General features: G+C 39.0%; 1 protein-coding gene across 1 annotated transcript in view; it reads right to left on the reverse strand.

The window, feature by feature from the left end:
• Nucleotides 1-585: 585 nt before the first annotated feature.
• vti1a (vesicle transport through interaction with t-SNAREs 1A) overlaps nt 586-21,892 on the reverse strand; it is a 29,370-nt gene continuing 8,063 nt past the window's right edge. The window contains exons 3-5 of the mRNA XM_038735139.1: nt 21,769-21,879; nt 5,757-5,834; nt 586-642 (exon numbers count right to left, since the gene is read on the reverse strand). Of these exons, the coding sequence (XP_038591067.1) occupies nt 601-642; nt 5,757-5,834; nt 21,769-21,879 (231 nt within the window). The 3' untranslated portion in view covers nt 586-600. The remainder of the gene's footprint in view (nt 643-5,756; nt 5,835-21,768; nt 21,880-21,892) is intronic.

The following is a 21,892-nucleotide window of genomic DNA, read 5'->3' on the forward strand; positions in this document are numbered from 1 at the left end:
ACCTTTTCATTAAGCACCAACAATAACACTGAGTTGACACTTAATGACTTAAGCCGTCAATATATTATACTGTGCATGGTACCTTATATTGTACATGTATAAACAATGAAATACATTAAAATGTCATGAATTGAGTTCAGTAATCTTTGGTAATGGTGGTGACGTTAATGCAGTGGCGAATGACAAAAACTACCCTACAATCTGCCATCATGCAATTTAGCTTAAAACACATCATATCACTTATGATAACCTTGATCCAATTTATTACAAAAGGCAGAAAGCAACTAATATGGCGATAGTAAATCTTTGATAGAAGTAGCAGTTCCCTCGCGAAGCTAAGTTGATCAAGTTCTGAACTGTGTTGGGCCCAATAACCGAAGCTTCATTCCCCAATATCTTCCTTCAAAAAGGCGTATCAGAAATATCTTATCATCACTTTCTGATATTTAAGGTAGGGGAAACTAGCCTTCAGTGAATTCATTCTGATTGGATTGGCCTGAAAGCTGTTCACTCAGACATACAAAAATGAGCTGATTTTAATTTTCTACGGGAGAAAGGAGGGCAAATTGAAAATTCAGTGGGAAAGCAGAATTTAAATTGTTAGAGCAGAGAAGCACTTACCTCTTCACGCAACTTTATCAACTGCATCATGAGAGCAAAAGAGAGAAGAGAGAAAGATGGAGAGAGTGAAGAAGAGATAAAAAAAACGCAGCAAGCAGAAGATCAGTCATGTGGCTTGGTACAGAATTAACCATGACGATTTATCTGTTTGCATGTTTAGCATTTGGAAATCACAAGACAAAAACATTAAAAGAAGCTAAATACGCCGCTCGGGCTGACTTTTTTGAACAAACAAAGATCAAGTCCTGGTGCTGTCACATTAAACAAAGAGGGAATGGATCGCTCGACTTGCAATATCAACTAACATTATCAAGGAAGTCACATCACAAACGTTGATACAGCACAAGAAAAGAATAAATGAGTAAAATAAAGTCTGCAAATATATTTTGTATCTGTCATTTTGCTGAATTCTCTGGAAAAGGATTAAAAGAAATATGTGCCCTTTGGAACCGAATGGAGAAATGCTGAGCCACTCCATTTGTAACACAGTTTATCAATGCTGATATGCTGTCAATATTTCATGTAACTTATGCATATCAGTAAAGGTGCATGCTGTTTATATTATGTACAGAAGTCTACGTGAAGCTACCACTGTATATACATACAGTGCAGCTTATTATTGGGACAGCCACAGATCATGAAAAATGAATCTTAGCATAGCTATACATTTTTGATTAAAGAGCATAGCAAATTTAAGAAAAAAGAAGTAAATAAGAAATGTTATTCCTATTCCCTGTCCTGGAAAACCTTGCATCTGTAATAATGAATCAGACATTTGAGGGAGGGCAACAATCCCATTTGCCATTAATTATGCCTAATCACAATTAAATAGGTTGCTTCCCTTGCCTGTTCTTAAGTGAGGGCTGTAGAGAAAGAAAAAGAAGGCTGCTGCTTATCGTGGGAATGCAACCCGGTTGGATAAAAAGGGGAAGGATTTCTTGATTTGCAAGCCTTTTAGAGGTGATTTCTTTTAATCCACATTTCTTGGCCAACATTAAAGGTTAGCACATCTAAAGGGAGGCTCAGGGCCACTATTACTTGTGCTGTTTATTTTGAATTTTGTGACTCTGCAATAATTTTGTATCATATATGGAAAGAGTTCTTAGATTTTGAATTCCAAACTTGATTGCTTACTTTAAGGTTCAAAAAAACAGCTGGGAGAGGGTCAGAAAATTGCATCTTCATATTCAAATAATTCAGAACAAGTGACAAAAAGGTGAACATGAGCTCCTATCAGCTCTTCTGGACAGAATAAAATGTGAGAAATAACATTTAACAGTTGTACCTATTTTATAATGAAATCCTAAACAACAAAAAACAATATTGTACCGCATACTTTGTCTCCTCTATTTATATTACACCACTATTAAAGGCACTCAAAGAAATTTGTCATAAAATATTACATTCAGGAGGACTCAATACTATATAAAACACAAACAAAAATATCAAGTACATTTGTAACAGCATTTCCTCTGTAATTTTAGAAGCATCTCAAAAATAGTTCCTGCATTAGTGTTTTTTTTTTCTTCCCCAAAAATATAGCTACAACAGTTCACTGCTATATTGTCAATATCTGTAATGTGGGAGGTAAACAGATATAATTGCATGTTTTTCGAAAGAGATCTTCTCCTTGAAAATGTCGGCAGTGACAAGACGCAATACTTAAGCAGCAACTCCCCACGAAGAATGCATTATTGAAGAGGCCAAAGTTTAAAACTACACTGTGGATGTGGTTATTTGTGGCTAAAAAAAACCCAGCAGATCCTGCGATCCCTCACCCCAGCTCTGCCATCAGTCAATGGGTACCAAACAAAACTTGTTCTAGCTCATTTGTGCTGCCTGACTGATTGCAAGTCCTCGTGGAGGATTTGTTAAAACTATATGAGGGGGCATGTTGAGCTGTGTTTCTCGTTTCTTCCTGTTTAGCTTTATTTTTCTTTGGCATCCATTCTTTAGTATAGCCAACGATGCTCGCGTTGCTCAAGAGATATAGAGCAGTAAATACAGAATATTGTAAATGTTATAATTACTCCTGCATGAGCGCCTTTCCTTGTGTTTTTGTGATGCCAGCCAGTATTCAAAATTGCACTGCTGCAATTTTTCTGTTATGATAATCAGCAATTTTTTTTTTCAAACAAAAGATTTTTTTTATCCAATACGGAATTCGATACAAGTGGTAATCTGCTTCCTTTGTAGCCTGTAAAATCTGGTCCATGCCGGCTCAAACCAGCACAATCTCTTGTGGCCAAGCCTTCTGCTGTGACTGAAATCGAAACTATTCCGTATAGTGTTCGTGTGTGAAAAATGTGTGTGCATTTGCTGCTTTGTGTGTGGTGTCTCTCTGTGTGTGTGTTTGGTGTTGGTGTGTGTCTTCACCAACATTTGTGCGTGTGTTGCATGCAGAGGAAACAGAAAGAAAAAATGTGCAATAGTAGCCTACCACATTATTAAAAAAAACAGCGATAGTGCCAATTCAGTCTCTGTCCGCATACAGATAACGAATAAATGCCGAACTCTATTAAATCGTCCTTTAGCCATTATCGCAGGGCCAACACGCCATTTTCAGAACTTATGACGGTTCCCTGTTTACTTAGCTATAAATCCTTGCCATGTAACCAACAGATTTGTGACTGGTAATGATCTGCTCAGCCAGTGCTATATGAAATGATCCTGACCTCTTTCAGATCGTCAGGAATTAAATTGACCGACTTGCCCCAGCCCCCACCATCTTTTCCCCTCTCTTATCACCGCCGTCTCGTTAGATAAAAAACCCTGAAGTTCCGAGTACTCCACTCACAGCAAGACCACGACAAGTATTATCTCCACAAGTTTTAAAATGAAAATGAGGTAAATACAGCACGTAGGAGAAAAAAGGGAGAACATATATCATCTATTTACTTTGCTTTTGCCCCCTGCATGAACTCTTTCTAAGGTTTTGTGTGTGTGTGTTTAGATTTATGGTATAATTACAATTATTTCACATCGGACATTATTATTGCAAATTAATACTGTGTTTTTCACAATTCAATAATAAATCTTTTTCTCATACAGAAGTTGGGAGAATAAAATAAAATGATATGAAAAAACTCACTTACTATAGCTTAGATTTGTTTGGCCTAAATTCCCAAAGATAAATACATTTTAAGGTAAATATATTTTATACATTTTACCAATAATAATAATTTAATTTTATGCATATTGTTTTACTTTTTTATAATTAAATAATTATGTTCAACTGAGAATTAAGAATGAAGCTGTGGATACTGTTTACAGATGTCACATTCTGCTACCTTTTTCTGACACGTGCATGAATGGGTTAAAGTAGCACAACATTTCACTGTTTTTCATTTAGTAAGTAATCATTTGAAATAAAAACAATATAAATACATTTGGTAATTATTGTCAATAATAACTATTTTTAAACCAATAATTACAACAATAAAACAGCAATTTCCAAAATTTAAAACATCATTCCACAGTGTTAATTCTATACCAATACATTTCCCAACAATTTTCTTTGAGATGTGAAAATTCTATATTTATAAGTATTACTTTTAAATATTTTCAGATACATTTTTAATGAAAGGAAAATAATATTTGAAATGAAATGTGATACATTTTTTAGCTTTTCCTTGACAGGATTTAGATCGAACTCATCAGTGTCGCAAATGTGACATTTCTGACAGCAAATCTCCTTCCAACTTCTGCATAAAATGTCAGAGTCACTTTTGCGTCTCACTAATTTGCCAGGAATATGCATTTCAATTACACATCTTGGCTCGTGATACATATGTTTCTAAGATGTGAAGTTCATGGGTCATCATTGAAATGGTAATAGGGAAATGTTCAAAAAAAAAAAAAAACCCAGACAACTTTATTTAGCTTTGCTTAGCAGTGAATCATCTAAATATACTCACATAAAACACTGTGGGACTAAATGTGCAAATATGCATTTGATTATTCATCTTTGTCTTTTTTTGTTTTTTGAGTGCACATTTGCAAATGCAAAGTATTTATTTGCATGCGAGTGTGTGTGATTGTGTGTGCCTTGAGACACAGCAACCCCTCCAAGTTGACAGCAGATTCTAAAGGCAATATATAATTAGTCAAAAGACGTTTGGTCATAGTTGAGAGTGGCTGCGTATGAGTGGCAGCTGTGCAGGTGAACAATAGGTAAGTGCGTTTTAAATGTTAAACCGCTGCTTGCTGAATCCGTTGATTTATCACTGTTTTGATGCAATTCTACATTTATTCAAAACAAGTTTTAAATAACATGTGACATATTTTGGCCAATTAAGATGACAATTGAAGATTAGTTTTTCTTTTCATTACCACTTTCATAACTGCTGGGAATGAATCTTTTGTTGACATTGCTGACAATGAATGAAAACTGTTAATGCGGTCTTTATCCGTTGTTTATATCCCTCGAAATTCAACAGGCTGAACTGATATTCAAACAAAATGTCAGTCATCGTCTTTTAGTAAACAATAAAACAAAATGTAAATATGTTGATAGATAATACATCAAATCCACAAATAAGTCAAATAGAATTTGAGATTTTTGATTAAAGGCTGATATTAAATAATCAATGAAAATATTTAGGAGCTAAAGGAGCACTGCACCAAAATATTTCAGTCATCAGAATAATATGAGAACCTGTGTTCTTATTCATTTTGTGTATGTATATTATGGAAGTTTGCCACCCTTGGAGTTTAAAGAAAGACCAGAGAACAAGATTTAGCAATTCTCGTGCATGTATGTCTCTATATGTGTGGGGACCGTGTGGAGGATCTATTATTGGTCTAAGTCCACACCCGGCTGGAGAACAGCTATGGGATAGTTGGTACTGGGGAGGCCGGGTTTTTAGATTGAAATTTCGATTGTGTATTTGTGTTTAGGTGTGTGTGTGTGTGTGTCTCTGTCACAATCTGGCTTTGGCCAGACACTGGTCCCATGCCCTGAGCCCACTCACTGGTAGCCCAGCTTTGCATTAAACAGTGTTCCTTCCGCGTGACTTGGTGACAATACCATGGCTTCGGCGCTCGATGGCCCCTGTGAGGGGCCCACCTCCTCACCCTGGGGGCCAGTCAGCCACCCACACTGGTGTCGTTTGGGACCCTGATTAGCACCTCACCTGGCTCTCGGAGGAACTGGCGTCATCTCCCAGGAGCTCGTTGCGCACCTCATCACTGTAGGCAATACGTGACCTTTTCTGCAGGGGGAGGAGGATGAGGAAGAAGGACAAAAAGAAGAAGAGAAATGAGAAAGAGGACAGCAAAGAGAGAAAACAAGTGGGGAAATATGGCTTAGTACTGTTGTTGAAGCGAAAACACAACAGGCATTCCTTAAGCACGAGAGCCCCCTAATGGAACTCGGTGACAAGTCATACACATGCAGGTTGTGTGTATGTGTGTGAGTGTCTCTGCGTGTGTGTGCCCCTACAACACATGTACTGAAAACAAGCCTGTGTGGGTTTGTGCCCATGCCTCCTTCCAAGGTGATCTACTGTACCTAGTGCACTCGTGCCAGAGAAGTGGTGGCAAAGAGCCCCCCCATCTTACCCACTTAAACAAATATAAGTTGAGGGATAAAAAAACCTCATCTTGTGTGATTGGAGAGGCTGTGGAACAGTGGGGACAGGAGAGAGGGCCAGGGAGATGTATTATGAGGAAGTATCACTTGTCAGCGCTAAATCTTTTCTGGGGGCTGTCACTGCTGTCATCCCAGTGCAGTGGCAGGCTCTGTGATAACACCAATGCTGAGACTCAGACAGGGAATAATTCATCACCCATTGGCGGCCCATCGGATTTGGGGTTGCCTCTCTCTCTAACGTACGCACACACACAGACACACACACCCTCTTTCACTCTCTCTCTTTCTGTCTCTAGATAGGCTAGAATAAGAGGGAATGCCATGTCCACAAAAAAAAGACAAACAGACACACATTTCATACACACTTCAGAGTGTGCCACCTCCAATTGTCGAAGAGTGGGCTGCCGTTGTACCGCTTGTTTACAGACGCCCGACCCATGGAAAAACAGCCTCTTGGCATGCCCTCTAAACTAAATACACACCAGCAGCAGACACAGAAAGTGTTTACTAAGCCTCCTTCGCTTTCTCTCCCTGCCTTGACAGGGTTTCTAGGTGGGCTGCTGGAGGTGGGCAAAATCAAAGGCAAACACCAGCATAGGAATGAAAATATCACTTTTTCTCCACAAGAATTCTTTCTTTTTTCTATATTTACTTAGTTCCCGACTAAATAAATAAAACTAAGTAGGAGAATCAGTAAAGGAACACCAATTACCTGGTGGGGATATTTTCTTTTTCTCAAATACAGCTTCCTTTACCAGTATCTTTCCATTAGCTATTAAGCTATTGCACAAGTACTTTGATGCTACCTTCCATATGAAAAGCACAAATCAAACTTAAAAGGCCAATTCTAGCCTCAAGAGTGATAATATCAAGTTGCTTGATTGAAATTAACTTTGGAACCAATCACAACCGGTGGGGGGGGGGGGGGGGGGGGGGGGGGGGGGTCCTCTCCTCATAATCTGGAGCACTGAGTGGAAAGTCATGGCTCATGTGATTTGGTTGTTATTATCGTGATGGTGAGGGCCACAGTTCTCTCTGGAGTAATTACTGACTAGACGGAGAGCCTGATTGACCCGGACCACAAAACCCATTAGATAAAGAGCGCACCCAAACAATACTCGACCACAGGGACCACAGCTAACCACAGAACGCCGACTGTGGGGAAAACAGGCCCCCCTCTCCACCCAACATGTATTACACAAGAGCACTTTGTCCATATCTGCTGTTTAAGATGTTTTTGCAATTGTTTTGTGATTGTGCCATACAACGCTTAGGTCAATTATTAACTTTTAAGATTGTGATAATTGTTGCAATACTCAATTACGTGACAACAAATTCTAAAATATCTAGAAAAATAAGGTAAAACATTAGACACATGTAATCCATGTATGTATCATAGTTTTAAACAAACAAGTCAATATGCTTCCCCAACATTCTTTTGATTAACATCAATACCATACATAGATATGGCAAATATAGGTGACATAATCATACATAATATAATAATCACTGCTTTTCATCCTTTGTTGAAATGTCTGCAGATAATCGTCTTTTATTTTAAATAATTTGTGATCATATTTTGTCCCTCTAAAATGTGATTATCTAAAAATTTCATTAATTTGCTGACTTTTTGTTTTCAATTTAGCTTTTCTTTCTTTCTTTTTTTTTTTTACAGCCCCATCTTCTGTGCAGGGGTGAATAAGTGGTCACTGTATTGTTGTCAGGACATTAAAAGGATTTTCTTATATGAATGAAACCAGAAAGACAATAAGCATCAATTTGAAGACAGCATGTACACAAGGCGCGCACACATACACACACACACACACATTTGTTGCCACAAAAACACCCACATATTCCATTTAAGTCGAGTTTCATCTTAAAGAGCTGCAGTGAAACTTAGGGGGAAAGACGACTTCACCAGTAATTGAGACGAGGAAGCCTGGGAGAAGCATTGATTTGAATGTTAAGACTTACGTCGCCTTCAAACCATATACAGGTTTGGTATTTCTAAATAGCTGTCTGTTACAGATGAATGTATGAAGCGTTTCTGCAATGAGAACAGTGCAGATAACAAAGAAAGTTTTAAGAATGGAAAATGTCAGTGAAATGAAAGTGTTGCCGCTACCTCCCTGTACCTACAGTACACACTCCCGTTTATGGATTCCCCCTCTGGAAAGCATCAGATTCCTGAGTGATTACTGCCTTCCCATTTGATGTAAAACATAAACAGCTGTGCAATATTGACTGCTTAATACAATAACAGATTATAAGTTGGGGTGTTTAAAAATTGCTAAGTGACAACAGGATCACTCTTGAGGTCAAGAAAGCAGATATCAGATCCCTGTTCCATAGTAAAATCTTCTATTCTATAAAGACAATGTACTGAAACTCTCATTCTAGTTACAGTATGTAAAGACTGTGCTCCGCATCTTAAGACGAAGACAACTAATCAGGCTTTGTAATCTAAAAAAGAATGAGCGCTTTCAGAAGATACCTTATTGCTCAGAAAAGAAAAAAAAGAGCTTTTTTAATCCTTTTGAAAGGTCTGTCTTTTGTCACTTTTTTAATCTTGGGTGAGAATTTGCTTCTATTCCCGGAAGCACACAAGAAAAGTACAAAGGTACATCTTAACTTTATGCAAAGTGGCCTGCCTTTAAAACTCTACACATCCCGTCAAATGCAGCGATGAAGGTTCTGATGTCCTGTCAAAAACACACATTTTACCTCTGTTGACATGGATAGCAGACAAAAAAAAAAATTCTTCTTTACCCATCAAAAAGTAATTACATATGCATGCATAACAATTCATATCAGATATGCTAATCAGTTTGGCATAATCCTCAGAGCAGCAAATTATATTTATTTAGTTACAGTGAATATATGGATCTTTCCTTTGTGTGCAATTTCTTTCTAATATATGGGCATACATGGCTATATATGGTCTAAATTAACAATGATTTTTAACTTCCTCCATGGTCCTTAAAGAAGAAAGTAAATCTAAAAACCTTCTGTTTACAGAAAATGTATTAATAATTGTAAAACAATGACCTTTGCTAATTTAAAGCACTCTACAATCGCTGTCAATTTAATGTAAAAGGAAAGCTCCCCATCTACAAAACAATCACGATAATTAAAATCAAATAAACTGAGATTTATGTACACATTTCAATGCCCTCCAACTCTTCTCCTTGCTTTTTGCCCAGTGCAATGAGTGACACAAGGACAAGCACAAATAATTGTGGCGCCTGAAAAGCTGAAAAATGTAAACAGTTCATTAGATGGGAAATAAAAGGCGTAAAAATACCCAGGGGCAGAGTGTAATGAGGGGCCCTGAAGTTCCTCTGCAGACGCTTTTCCCTCCACTTTCCCAAGCTTTTCCTTTTTGCCCTGCACACACGGCTGGTGGCATAGCATGAAGAGTAATTAACGATATTCAATTTATAATACTATGTTCCATTACAGGCTTTTTCAACAGTAGGAGAGCGGCTGGGCATTTCCACATTTAGACCTAATAACACTTATGTCCAGCTCTATGTGCTTGTCTGAAACTGGCATTTAACCTTTTTATTTTCCTCACTTTGAGAGCTGGTCTATGAATGTGAAAACACATCAACACCACCTTTTTAAAAATAAGTTTCAGATGGGCATTAAATCCACACAAATATACAATTAAACATTTAGTTTAATATCCTTGAATATCTTGTAAAAACTGAAAAATACTTAAGTCAGCAATGAAATGACAATAAGGTAGGGTCATAAAATGTCTCTTAGTTCACAAGAATGTGTGCTAAACTCAAAAGGTTATCTATATCACTTCCTTTCCTCCCCCTGCTGTGATATTTTCCCAGGTGATGTGTGGACCAGTGCCAGCAGGTCCCACTCTGGTTCCCCCCACACAAGTGGGGGCAGAGGTGGACTGATGCGGCATGGTGTTAAAAGGAAGCTGAGACCTTTAAGCAGGCACAAGTATCACAACAGCATCTTAAATAATGCATCCCTGCTTGGCGGGGGTTTAACAGACACACACACACACACACACACACACTGCACAAAGGAAAGCGCGCACACACACACACACACACTGCACAAAGGAAAACACACACACACACACACACACGCACTGTTGTCTAACATTTTCTTCTCTCCTTTAACACAAACAAATCAGAAGAGGTTGTTCAATTAAGTAAGTGCTCTTTTTTAATGCATTTGATATATTATCAGACAAAGGCAAGTAGCTACAATTGGGATTGTCACAGGAGGGTGTCATTTGTGCCTTTGTTTCATTGTGGTCTTTGGTGCCATCGAATCCTCCACTTCTGACTGTTGTGTGTGTTTGTTTGAGTGCATACGTGTGCACGAGGGCTACTGTAAGAACAACGGCGGCTTCTACAAGCCTTTGCATCCCGGGGAAACCTCCTTTAGAGAATGTACGTGCGCAACATATGTGAGCCGGGGCCCGGTGTGTGTACTCGCCACTAATAGAAGTGCAACAGTGGTAGAGAAGCCGGAGCCTTAGATAACAGCATGGGGCCTCTCATTAGCTCACAGGTTGGTGCTTTGGTGGCTTCTACGCACACGGCATTGTGTTCCACTCCCATGGAAAAACCTGAAGGAGTCTCAGAGAAGCGGTTGTCGAAAACACAAATAAAGGTGAATGATCAACCAAGGCGAGGCAATAAATGAGCCTGCGACATATTTAAAAAGGTATGAGGTGTCGGGACTTTTTTTGGGGTGACAGACTGCATCAACTTCAAAAAGATCTTATGTCGCTAAAAAAAACTGACACGGTCAGAGACAACTTTAATAAAGATTCTCTTTACTATTTTAATTAAATAAAAAATGTAATTCCAATTTTAACATTGTACCACTGAATCTATATTCTTTTTTTATATTAGACAACACAAGTAAACTGCATTTTATCTCTGGGGGGAAATACCTAGCCCTTGCTGGTGAAAGAGTATATTATTTTGATAGGGGCCTTTCATGCTTGTACCTCTGTGATACCGGTGGTGTATTTCCCTGTCAAAGTCATTTCTATTGCTAAGTACAGCCGAGATCAGTCAATAAGCCTAACGACTGTACCCACCAAGCAAGAGGCCGAGAGGCGGCAAGAGAAGGGGGGGGGGGATTGCAAGTGAACTCCAAACAAAAGAGCAAATTCGAGGAGGGCTTTGATTGAAGAAGTGCCATATACTTTTTGAAGGCCGAGGGATCATCTCTCAATGGTTATTTCTTTAAGGCATGAGGGCCCGATTAAACCCAATATTAAAATATGGAGGCACTTCTAATGAAAAATCAAAGGCCCCATTTCCCCTCCTAGACCCCCATCCTTCCATCTCTCTTTCCTTCCTTCTCTAGTGTTCTGTCAGGTTTTCTCCCTTGGTTGTGTAAGAAGGGACGGAAAGAAAGACAGAAAGGCAGTATGAAAAGAAAGAAAGAAGAGAGCGAGAGAAGGAAAGAGAAAATAGGGAACGAGGGAGGGTTATAGAGATGAGGGACCTAGGTGCTAGTGGTGCAAAACAGACACAGACAGCATTGGTTGGAGGAGTAAATCAATAGAGCAGAGCCGTCGGGGAGGCGGGCAGCCAGGGCAAGGAGAGAGGAGAGGAGAGGGGGAACCAGCACAGGGGCTCGGGCTCCGATCACAACGCTGGCTTCTGGCGTGCAGTGGGGAATAAAGTGGGCCTCCCCGGGTCAGCACCAGAGAAAAAGGTGAGATTAGAGGAAAGTGGAGGAGGGATTTTCACAGAGTGATGGTGGGAGGGGTGGGAGAGGTGGGTGTTGGAGGATGACGAGGAGAGAAAAAGTGTCTGTGGAGGAAGGGGGGGTGTTAGGAGATGTGCAATGCAGGATACCTGGCAAGCCAGGGACCAACCGGCCCATTAGCCTGTGGCTACCTACATATGGTTCACTGAACCCTCTGCTGAGAAGAGCTCCTCTCCTATCGGTCTTCCCATCTTTTTTAAAGAAAGAAATACCTTCACTTTTAACCCTTTCTCTGCTTTGGAAAGAGGTTCACTCCTGACCTCGATTTATGATTCATTTTTGTTTGATGTCTATTCTTGGAGTGTTATCTAAAATTGAAAACTGTAATAAAAAATAAAAAAACCTAGACACAAAGGGAGAGGAGTCGGGCCTGCTGAGCATGTGCGCGTCCATCAGTGGACATGCACAGAAGACTATCTCCTTCAGTGCTTTGCCTTTTCTTGTAATGTGACCATTGTTGGTGCTGAATAGCTTGCTCATTAGCATTAGAATACAGCAGCACATATAGGGACTTAGCCAGATCATTATCTCTATATATTTATGTATACTTTGTTATTTCACTAGCCAGAACACATTCAAATGGTGATGAGGCCAGTAAGGCCCCCATCCAAAGCCCTTCCAACATGTGCCCCCCTGAACTTTCCAATACACTTACCAGTTTCCAGGGAGTCTGCAGGTTTTGTACTGGAATTCACAACCGTAGTTAAAAAAAATTATGAGAAACAGCCAACTAAAGGCTACAGAGTAGACTTCGTTACACCTCTTAAGCTGATTTAAAAAACAAAAGTATACAGAAAAGAACATGCTATATTCAACCCATGAATAAATAGTGGAGTTGAATAATAATCATCTGCTGTTCATTCTTCAAAAGAAAACATAGCAGAAAATATAAAAAAAGGGCCACTGCAAAGTAAAAACTACATAAACAACATTAATTTAATGAGCAATTTCAGAATTTGATTGTTTTTTTAAATAGGCAACAGATCATTCTTTTCCTTGTGGGAATTCTTGGTCATTTGATGCAAGCACTTGAAGCAGAGATTTGTGTGTGAAACAGATAATTTCTGAATAAAAATGTACAAAGACAAAAATGTACAAAAAGTTTGACAATGCAGAACAAACAAGTGCTCTATGGTGATGAGGAAACAAAACTAAAGAGTTTAGTCTCACTGCAGGAGTAGGCTGATGCTCTAATGGTGGCCAACCTCTGGGATAATTGAAAAGAAAAAAACCTTAATTCATCTTCCACAATGTAATTCTGATCAAGGCCACAGCCAGATTCCACTGCAGGCTTCAAAAACACCATAGAAAAGGCAAAATTGTTGGTCTGCTGAGAGCAGACACTTTCCCTTTCTTTCTGGCATGCTCCCTCATTAGAAACACTTAGGATGAGAGGAAGAAACTAAGTTTAATTGTGTGTCTGTATGTGTGTGCGTATTTGTGTGAAGGGGGTGTGAGCAGGGGTTAAAACATTTGTAAACATGGAGCTTTAGCTATGAAGAAACACAAGAGGAGAAGCAATGTAAAGAGTTCTTCCTCTTCTTCACTCTCGCCTTTCTCTGAGGCTTACTTATTAAAAAGCAAATGCCACTGCCTAAAATACAGAGGAAAAACACAGACCCAATGATTCATAATATATTTCATAAATACTTCATGAATCCCTTCACTATACTTAAGCCAGTCTGGCGAAAAAAGAAAACAGTGTCACCTATTCTAGTACCCGCTTGTCAGCACATCACTGGGGATTGGGTGTCACATGTCACTTCTGGTTTACACTACTGCGTGGGACAGGCTCGGTGCACGGAAATCAGGGGTAGGACAGAAAGAAGAACAGAAGGAAAAGTGAAGGGGAGGTGGAAAGGGGAGTGAAGAGAAGGAGGAGGGGAAGGAGGAGGAAGGGGGTGTTATCATATCATCGCCCCGTGTCTTTATATTTTCCCCCTTATTATCTTTGGCCCCCACTCACTCCAGTCACTCAATCACACAAGCCCCGAGGACAGCGAGGGGACCTGGGAGGGCCTTCGCTTCATGGCAGACTCAGCCAGACAAGCGTCTGAAAGCTATACTGATCGCTGTCAGTGTGTGTGGAAGTACGGCGACTTTGGAGGGGCCAGGAGAGATAAGCGAGAGAGGAAACGATCGTGTGGAAGGATAACGGCCGAATTTGCACACTGCCAAACAAAACCTGTGCTCCAGGCATAATGCAGATACCCCATCCATACAGACAAGTGTTAACATAAAGGGAAGGAGAGGGAGAAGGGGGTGATCTGCTTACAAATTATAGGCTATGTGATTTCTGCGCGTCGACTACTGAGAAGATCTTGTTAATGACCGTAAAACTCGTAAGGATGACAGTAAAGCAAATGACCAAAATGTATTCCCACTTCTCTGTCTGGGATACTAATCTTATCACTTATATCTATAAAAATGGTTGGCCAACATAATTCTTTTCTTCGTATTTGTAATATCATAACATCAGCTCTGGTCAAAACACTGGTGTAAAAACTTGCTGCTATTCCAGCACGGTTTTAGACTTGTCACTATAATTCTTCTAGTGTAGGGTAGGCAATTTTTTAATAAGCATTTTTTGTTCTATTTGTTTAAACTCTCTTTACGAAGCAAGAAAAAAGAAAAAAAAAGTGACATCTGTGGCTGTCGCAGGACGGTAATAACAATGTCCAATTGGCTGGCGTACCAACTTGCCTACCTGTGTGCACTGTGCCCGGAGGGAGGACATTTTTTCAGATGGATACTATAAAAATCTGTCTTTAGCTAGTTTCCTCTAAGTTTCCTACCCCAGCTTGAACTTGAAAATACACTATCACAGGAGTAGTAGAAGTAGTAGTAGTAGTTAATAGAGTTGTAGAATTTCCTATAATGTTTAATTGCTACTACATATGGTTGACAGCACTCATGAATAGTATGACAAAAAAGTGGCATTTCTAGCTTGACCGATATACCCATCAACCATCAATTAAAACTTCCATTTGGAATAAAAAAATAATTACTACAATTACCGATTAGCTATAATGATTATTCACTGTGTAGGAATGATCAAAGCAACCAGCATGATTGGTTAGATACCAATGTCTCCTTTAATTTACTGATCTTCTAGACGACATATCATTGTGTCCTTATTGTGGCACTGTCCTTCAACCCAGATTTGACCCATTACTGTCATTACACCATCAAACCCATAAAAAATGGTTTCAACATGAGTGACATAAGGCTAATCCACGAATGAATCCCATCTTCGTGTCCATAAAGAGGACATGGAAAAGCCTCCAATGCCACAAATCCACAAAGGGATACATACTGTGCACAAAAACTTCCAAATGAAAAGACATAATTCATAAGTAGAGAAGAAGATCTATTTGTTTACATCTTAAATCTGCACTCAGCTCAGAGGAAATATACAGGGAAAATCCCTGTCAATTGAGGGAGTCCTTTTAAAACTGGTTGTGAGTGATTAGACTTTGGTGTCATTGATGGATTGTTAAGCAACTAACCATGAAAAGAGTCAATCTGCCTTTGCTCCTCTGTGTTTAATAAGAACAAGTAAGCCAAGACAACCTAAGGCGATTTAAAGTGTCTAACATCCAACTAATGTTTGTCTGTCATGTTGTCTGCCTGCAGGAGTCACCATAACGAGGACAGGGGGGGCAAACAACAAGAACCCTTCATGATGGATTACAACAATGCTAATTTATCATCCCAACTAGTTTGGTGTGGGAAGTACAGTCATCCTAAAATCTCCCATCAAAACCTAAATCTCAACATAATTATCAGCATTTGGTTTTTTTTAAAAATGCCATTTATGTCACAGGTTCTTAAAACAAATACACAACTTTCTGATAAATGACTTTGCAAACTCTTCTTTCTTCATTAAGGTTGCTAATTGTGTCAAACATAATGAGTTTATGGGCACTATCAGCTAAAGTTGGATAGTCTCCCTAACCTTGAAATGTCCATGACCACTAATTAAAAGTATGAGCATTCATATAGATAAATGGAGAGCAACCTCATCTTCGTCTGTTAGGCTTGGTTATATTTGGGGGGGGTGCGCTCTCTAAATACATACCAGGGTATTAGTATGCTTTGAAGAGTAAATTACAGTTCACACACTAAACTCCAACCAAGAACAGAGACAATTCACATAGAGAGAATACCCTATACTTTATATGGCATTTCAAAAACCCTAGAAAAATGGTAATTCATTGCCAGTGATGAACCGATTGTGGACGACGCTGAGATGCAAATGCAACAAATAGCTCTGGGGTTTGGAACCAGGAAAACAGGCTTATGAAAAACTTTTGATAGCATTCTCACTGGCAGCTGAAACATGAAGCCTGAGCGGTGTGTGGTAAAGTCAAGAGTCATTCATTAGTTCTTCTACAACAAGTTAATTTATTTTGACAACAGGAGACCAAATAAAAATCAGGCGTTACAGCAGTTTATTTTGGCCTCACCTGAGACATGTTCACATTTTATACACATCCACTTTCCATCTGTCTTTCCACATTTTAAATCAAACCATTACTTCCATTTACAAGTGGTGCTTAAAAAGGTCCGATGTGCCAATTCGTTAAATACAGCACTCAATATTTGCGCCAATTGTAAACTACATTTCAAGTTATCACTGATAAGCACTTACTTACTCATACAGGTAAAATAAAAATAAAAGTGTAATCGGTACGAACAGTTTTTTACTCCATTCACCTTGGTGTGACAGGTAAATACACTGTTCAATATTTCAAGGTTGTCTGATTCTTTGGAAATACATTAATTATCTCCCTGGGCGGACACTAGGAAGCATTCCATGTAAAGGTTTTTATTAAAGGAAAAGGCAGTCCAGACATCGTACTTGACCGTGACTTTAACGCCAAACAATACACAAATAGAAATTGGGAAGGGATAGTTGTATCCCTGTGACAGTTGGCCTACTGATTCAATATCAGAAAACACAGGCAAGGTCAGATATTGCAGTCTCTATAATGAAATACATGACTTAGAAACAGAAGACAATCATTCCATTACAGTATCAACCCTCTTTCGAAGGTAAGTATTGTACTTTGGGTGAATCAAATCTTGACCGTATTACATTTTTCACATCTTAAACACATTGTAAAAACTTGCAGTATGTACTGTGATGACATACCAATCTCATGTCATGAGTAAAGGTACATATATCAAAAGGAACACTGATGCTTGGTAACAAATGGCATCTTTATAATCCTTGATGAAATAGTATACAACATTATTATGGTAAATAATAGTTTTCTATTCAGCCAATTCTGAGGTTGATCTTGCAAAATAAATACTACTATATTGTACTAAAGAATTACCAAGTGACTGTCATGCCATCAGCAAAACTGTCTTGACCATTACTGACACAGATTCTCATTTAATGTGACATTTAATGACTATCAATTAACCTTTATCGGAGTCAAGGATCCTTGAAGACAAAGCCTATCACAACACCTCCTTAAAACTTACAAACACACCTAATGTCAGAAAGATTTATTGGGAGAGGAAATGCGACGTTTATGTTATGAAATATTTATCAATTCAAAAAAACATTCTCCTTTTGTTCACCTTCCAAACAAAATTAACTTTCAGAGCATGACTGGGCAGAAACAAAGTACAGCAAATACATAAAGTTGGAAGCCAGATTACTATAAGGCACTTTGTATTAAATGGGCTTTTACCACAAGGACATTTTTGGTAACATTGTTTTCAATCTCTATTACAAAGCAGAAAGGATGAGGTCAGGCATAGTAATAAGTGGAAGAATTTATCATAGCAAGTCCACTCATACATCAGAAAGGCAGAGTAATTGGCAAATGTGCCCAATATCATCCTTCTCATGTACCTTAAGCAGAAGAAAATTCTTAGAGCAATACCGCCATCTGCTGCAAAAGGGAACAACCACAGCCGCAAGCGCAAGTGGGAGGCATACTGTTGCCCCAAAGTTAAAGCAACATACTATCTGTGAAACACAATTAAGTGACACTTCAAAATACTGCTGATTTGAAAATAGAAAAATATGATGAAGATTTAATGATTGACTTTAACAAGTATTCAAGACAAACTAAGCTTGTAACTAATGTGGAGTAATAGCAGGGAATTTAGAGATGCTTCTTTTATATTAGTGACCAACATTTGTTGTTCAACTATGTATTGAAAAAGCTGCAAGGTCAGACACAGTTGTTTCAATTATGTTTTACCAGTGATATTTAAATCAGTTACTTCACAGGTGAGATCACCGATATCTGCATTACGCTAAAAATATTTCCTATTTACTAAACATATTCAAGCACAGACCCAACAATACAATGTGGAACTCCTTTGAAAGGGGCAAGAAAGGAAGGCTTTGATATTAAAAATACATACTGACAGCACAGAAGACACCACCATGAGTTTCAAGGACTGACAAAATCAAAAATAAATCTGAGCCATTATTGCTTCATGACAGCTTGTGGCTGACATCTCATCATGTCCAAGTCAGAAGCATCAGACATTTACAATTAGCATGGTACATAATTTGAGTCACATCCTCAAAAATGGATTGGGTTTTGTGAGACACAGCAGACGTCTGCAGACCCCCACCTTCCCTACTAGGACGGACCAAAAGCGGCCCTTTGAAGACGGTGGCTCTGTTTACCAGATAGATTTCATTAAATTAAGCTTACATTAGGCCTCATCTTTGCATGATCAAAGCCACTACTAAGAGCCATTCCACCTTGCTTCCCCTGAGTTGAACAAGTCAACTCCATCAAACCGTATTTTTATTGTCCTTATTAATGTTTTGTTTTTTTCAAACTTTGACTTACTCTTTTTTTTTGGTCAGACTGGCATCCCCTTTAGCTGCTGCAATGCCCGTTTGCCGTTATCCAGCACCTTTAAGACCCCCACTGTCCCCTCTATTATCGCAATGAAGCGGTCAGCCAAGCCAACAAAGCTACATCTCATATATACACCTTTGGGATGCCCGTTTGATAAGTTGTCTTCCTGGATGAAATGGCTGGGTTACTGAGGTCGACTCGGGCCCTGTCTGGAAAGGAGCAGGAATGAGGTCTCAAGCTGGCACACCGGTGGTAGGAAGACTTCAAACCACGGGTGAATGGGAGGATGAGAGAGCAGGTTAAGGGGGGAGACACCCGTGGGAGCCAGTAGGGGGTGGGGTTGGGGGAAGATTGGGTAGTGAGGGAGTGGGAAAGGCCTTGATATCCACGGAAAGCACAACAAAGACAGAGCTTTTTACATTAAAAAGAAAGGAGATTGCCTTTTTTCCACTAGACGCCTTTCGAGCAGTGTGTCATGTCCTCCCTAGGCCAGCAGGAAGAGAGAGGCAGAGCTCGGCTATAGCATTTGGCACATCTGAGGAACATCTGAGGGGGCTGAAGTTCTTGCCTTCTGAACACTTGCATCAGATTTACAGGAGATCAGATATACTAGATGTTAGATGTGAGGTGGGTGATCCTGGTTTAAATGTACACTGATCTGACCACACCACACACAGAGGTGTAAAAATGAAAATGACTCTATCAAAGTGGGAAGTCACAGTTACAAGCAGGACAATATTCTTCTGTTGTTTATCCACTAGGACTATCCTACTGCTACCTTCTGCTTTGCATTTCAGTATTGTGGGCCTTGACACATACAACTTAAGTATGCAGTGATTATTTAACAATTTAGATGTAATCATGTTCTGGTTGTGGCCTCTGCATGCAAGGTTTGGCTTTATAAAGTGGATGGAGGGATTTTCTTTTCCAATTTCAAGAAAGAAAATTTCCGCACATAAGCCCCTAAAACGGGCATAAAAATGCAAGTAATGAAAATTAGCACCAATATTAGCCACAGCAGGTGTCAACTGCTTGATGATTAAGCACGGTAAGTGTGGGGAGAAGAAAAGTTAAAGATTAATCATCAGCCAATTAAATGCCCATGGCGAGGAAAGTAAACTGTCTTGGCACAGAGAGCTCCTCTGTGATCTCAGTAAGCACATCTCGGTAGTGTGCTTACAGATCACTTGCACATGATATAAGCATCCAAATGGGTTGTTTATGCATGTTTACTTGTTTGTTCTGCATTTGGAATAGTGATGGACTGGGGATGTATTCCCTCATTTAATTCAATACAGATTCTAAAAAAACATTTTTTTGTGATTAATATTAGATATTTAAGAAAATGTGTAGGATAAGGATTAGGGTAAAATATGAGAGGGTTTTAATTGGCTGTGAATGCTGCAAGCATTCACAGCCTATGTTATTCAGATTATTGTTGTTTGTCAGTGGTAGGTAAGGGCATAGGCTGTGGTAGTATGAGACAAAGAATGTTAGGATACGGATGAGTTGTATGCCAAAATGTCCAGTTTCTCACATTTTGAAAATTCTATTTTGTTCAAATGGGATTCTAAAAACTTTCATTCCATTTTGTAACACAAAAACATTTGACACTTGAAATTCTGACTAGAATGTACCATTAATTCCTGAAATCCTCTCCTTCAAGCATTAGCTACTCAACAATAAATGATCTACAAAGTGAAGAAAAAGTTCACATATAAGAAGGAAAGCTACACCTTCAACTAATTTAAAAGGTTTTGCTGATTGTCTTGCCAAAATCTTACGGTATCAAAACTTCATTGGAACCACATTAACAACAAGGTGAAATGTGGCACCAATCTCAGGTCAGCATCTTGTCAATTCAAGTTCTTAAAATGTCCAATTCAGTATTTATCTTTCCAACCCGTTCTGTGGTTGTGGATATATTTCACATCGTATTTGATTTGTGGAAGGACTTGACTGCTCTCGAGCTCAAGGTCAGTTGCTTTTACACAACAGGTTTATTATCGTGTTGTGAGCACCGGCACAACATATCTGACAACAGAAAACAATAACAGACAACAGACAAAATAAAGATATTATTAAAGATACATATTTTTGCAAGGTCAAGATTTGAATACAAACAAGGAATTGAAAGATGCTTTTCCAACTCAGGGTAATAAGAAAAGCTACGATGGTTAAAAAAAAAACAAAAAAAAACAAAAAAAAAACAAGGAAGCAATGGAATTACGGTAAATAATTGCTTATTTTTATCATATTATTGATTAAGTGAAATACCTTGAGCAACATTGGGAGTCAACAATGTGGACTAAAAGCAAGGGACCCACAAGACTGGACAGTTCATTAAGCTTTGATAGAGGCTACAGACCAAGTCAAGACATACAGTGATTTATGAATTACTAAACAAGGCCAGATACTGCAGCAACAACACAACCTGTTCTCAATAGGCATCACTTGCAAGTTCAAATACAAACTCTGAATTAACCTCTGTGAATGCACCACTGAACTTCAGCATAGGACTGTGTGTGTGTGTGTGCGTGCGTGTGTGTGATGTGTCCCTACTCTACTTGAGTAGAGACTGCTTTTTGAGGGTTAATACTTTTGGGGTTCAGGTTAGAATCAGGTTAAGGGTAGGCATGTACTTGTGACTACGACTAGATTAAGGGGCTAGGGAATGCATGTCCCCACAGATGATAGTTTGTGTGTAGAGAAGGGAGAGTTTGGTTGATGGGGCAAACAATGGATGTGTGTATAAAGCCACAAAGGACTCGAGAAGAGGACAACTTATGACTGCAGTATGTCACGTGCATGGACAGTATATTGTGTATACAGATGCATATTTTAAAAGTCAAACTTTAAAAGAGGATTTGCTCAATGTTGATGATGTACATTATATTTGTCATATTTGATTTATAAAGATTTAAGAAGGTGTTTACTCACAAAGTCTTTCTCGAGCTTCTCTATCTCCTGCTTGTAGCTCTTCAGTCTGCTGTTGTACATGGCTCGGCTCTGGATGGGGATCTCCCGCACCTCCAGGTCCATCTGCTCCAGCTAAAACCAGCAG

This window comes from Micropterus salmoides, unplaced genomic scaffold (genome assembly GCF_014851395.1).
Source record: "Micropterus salmoides isolate LMB-PRFRI ecotype aquatic unplaced genomic scaffold, ASM1485139v1 Ms_hic_scaffold_21, whole genome shotgun sequence".
Lineage (NCBI taxonomy): Eukaryota > Metazoa > Chordata > Actinopteri > Centrarchiformes > Centrarchidae > Micropterus > Micropterus salmoides.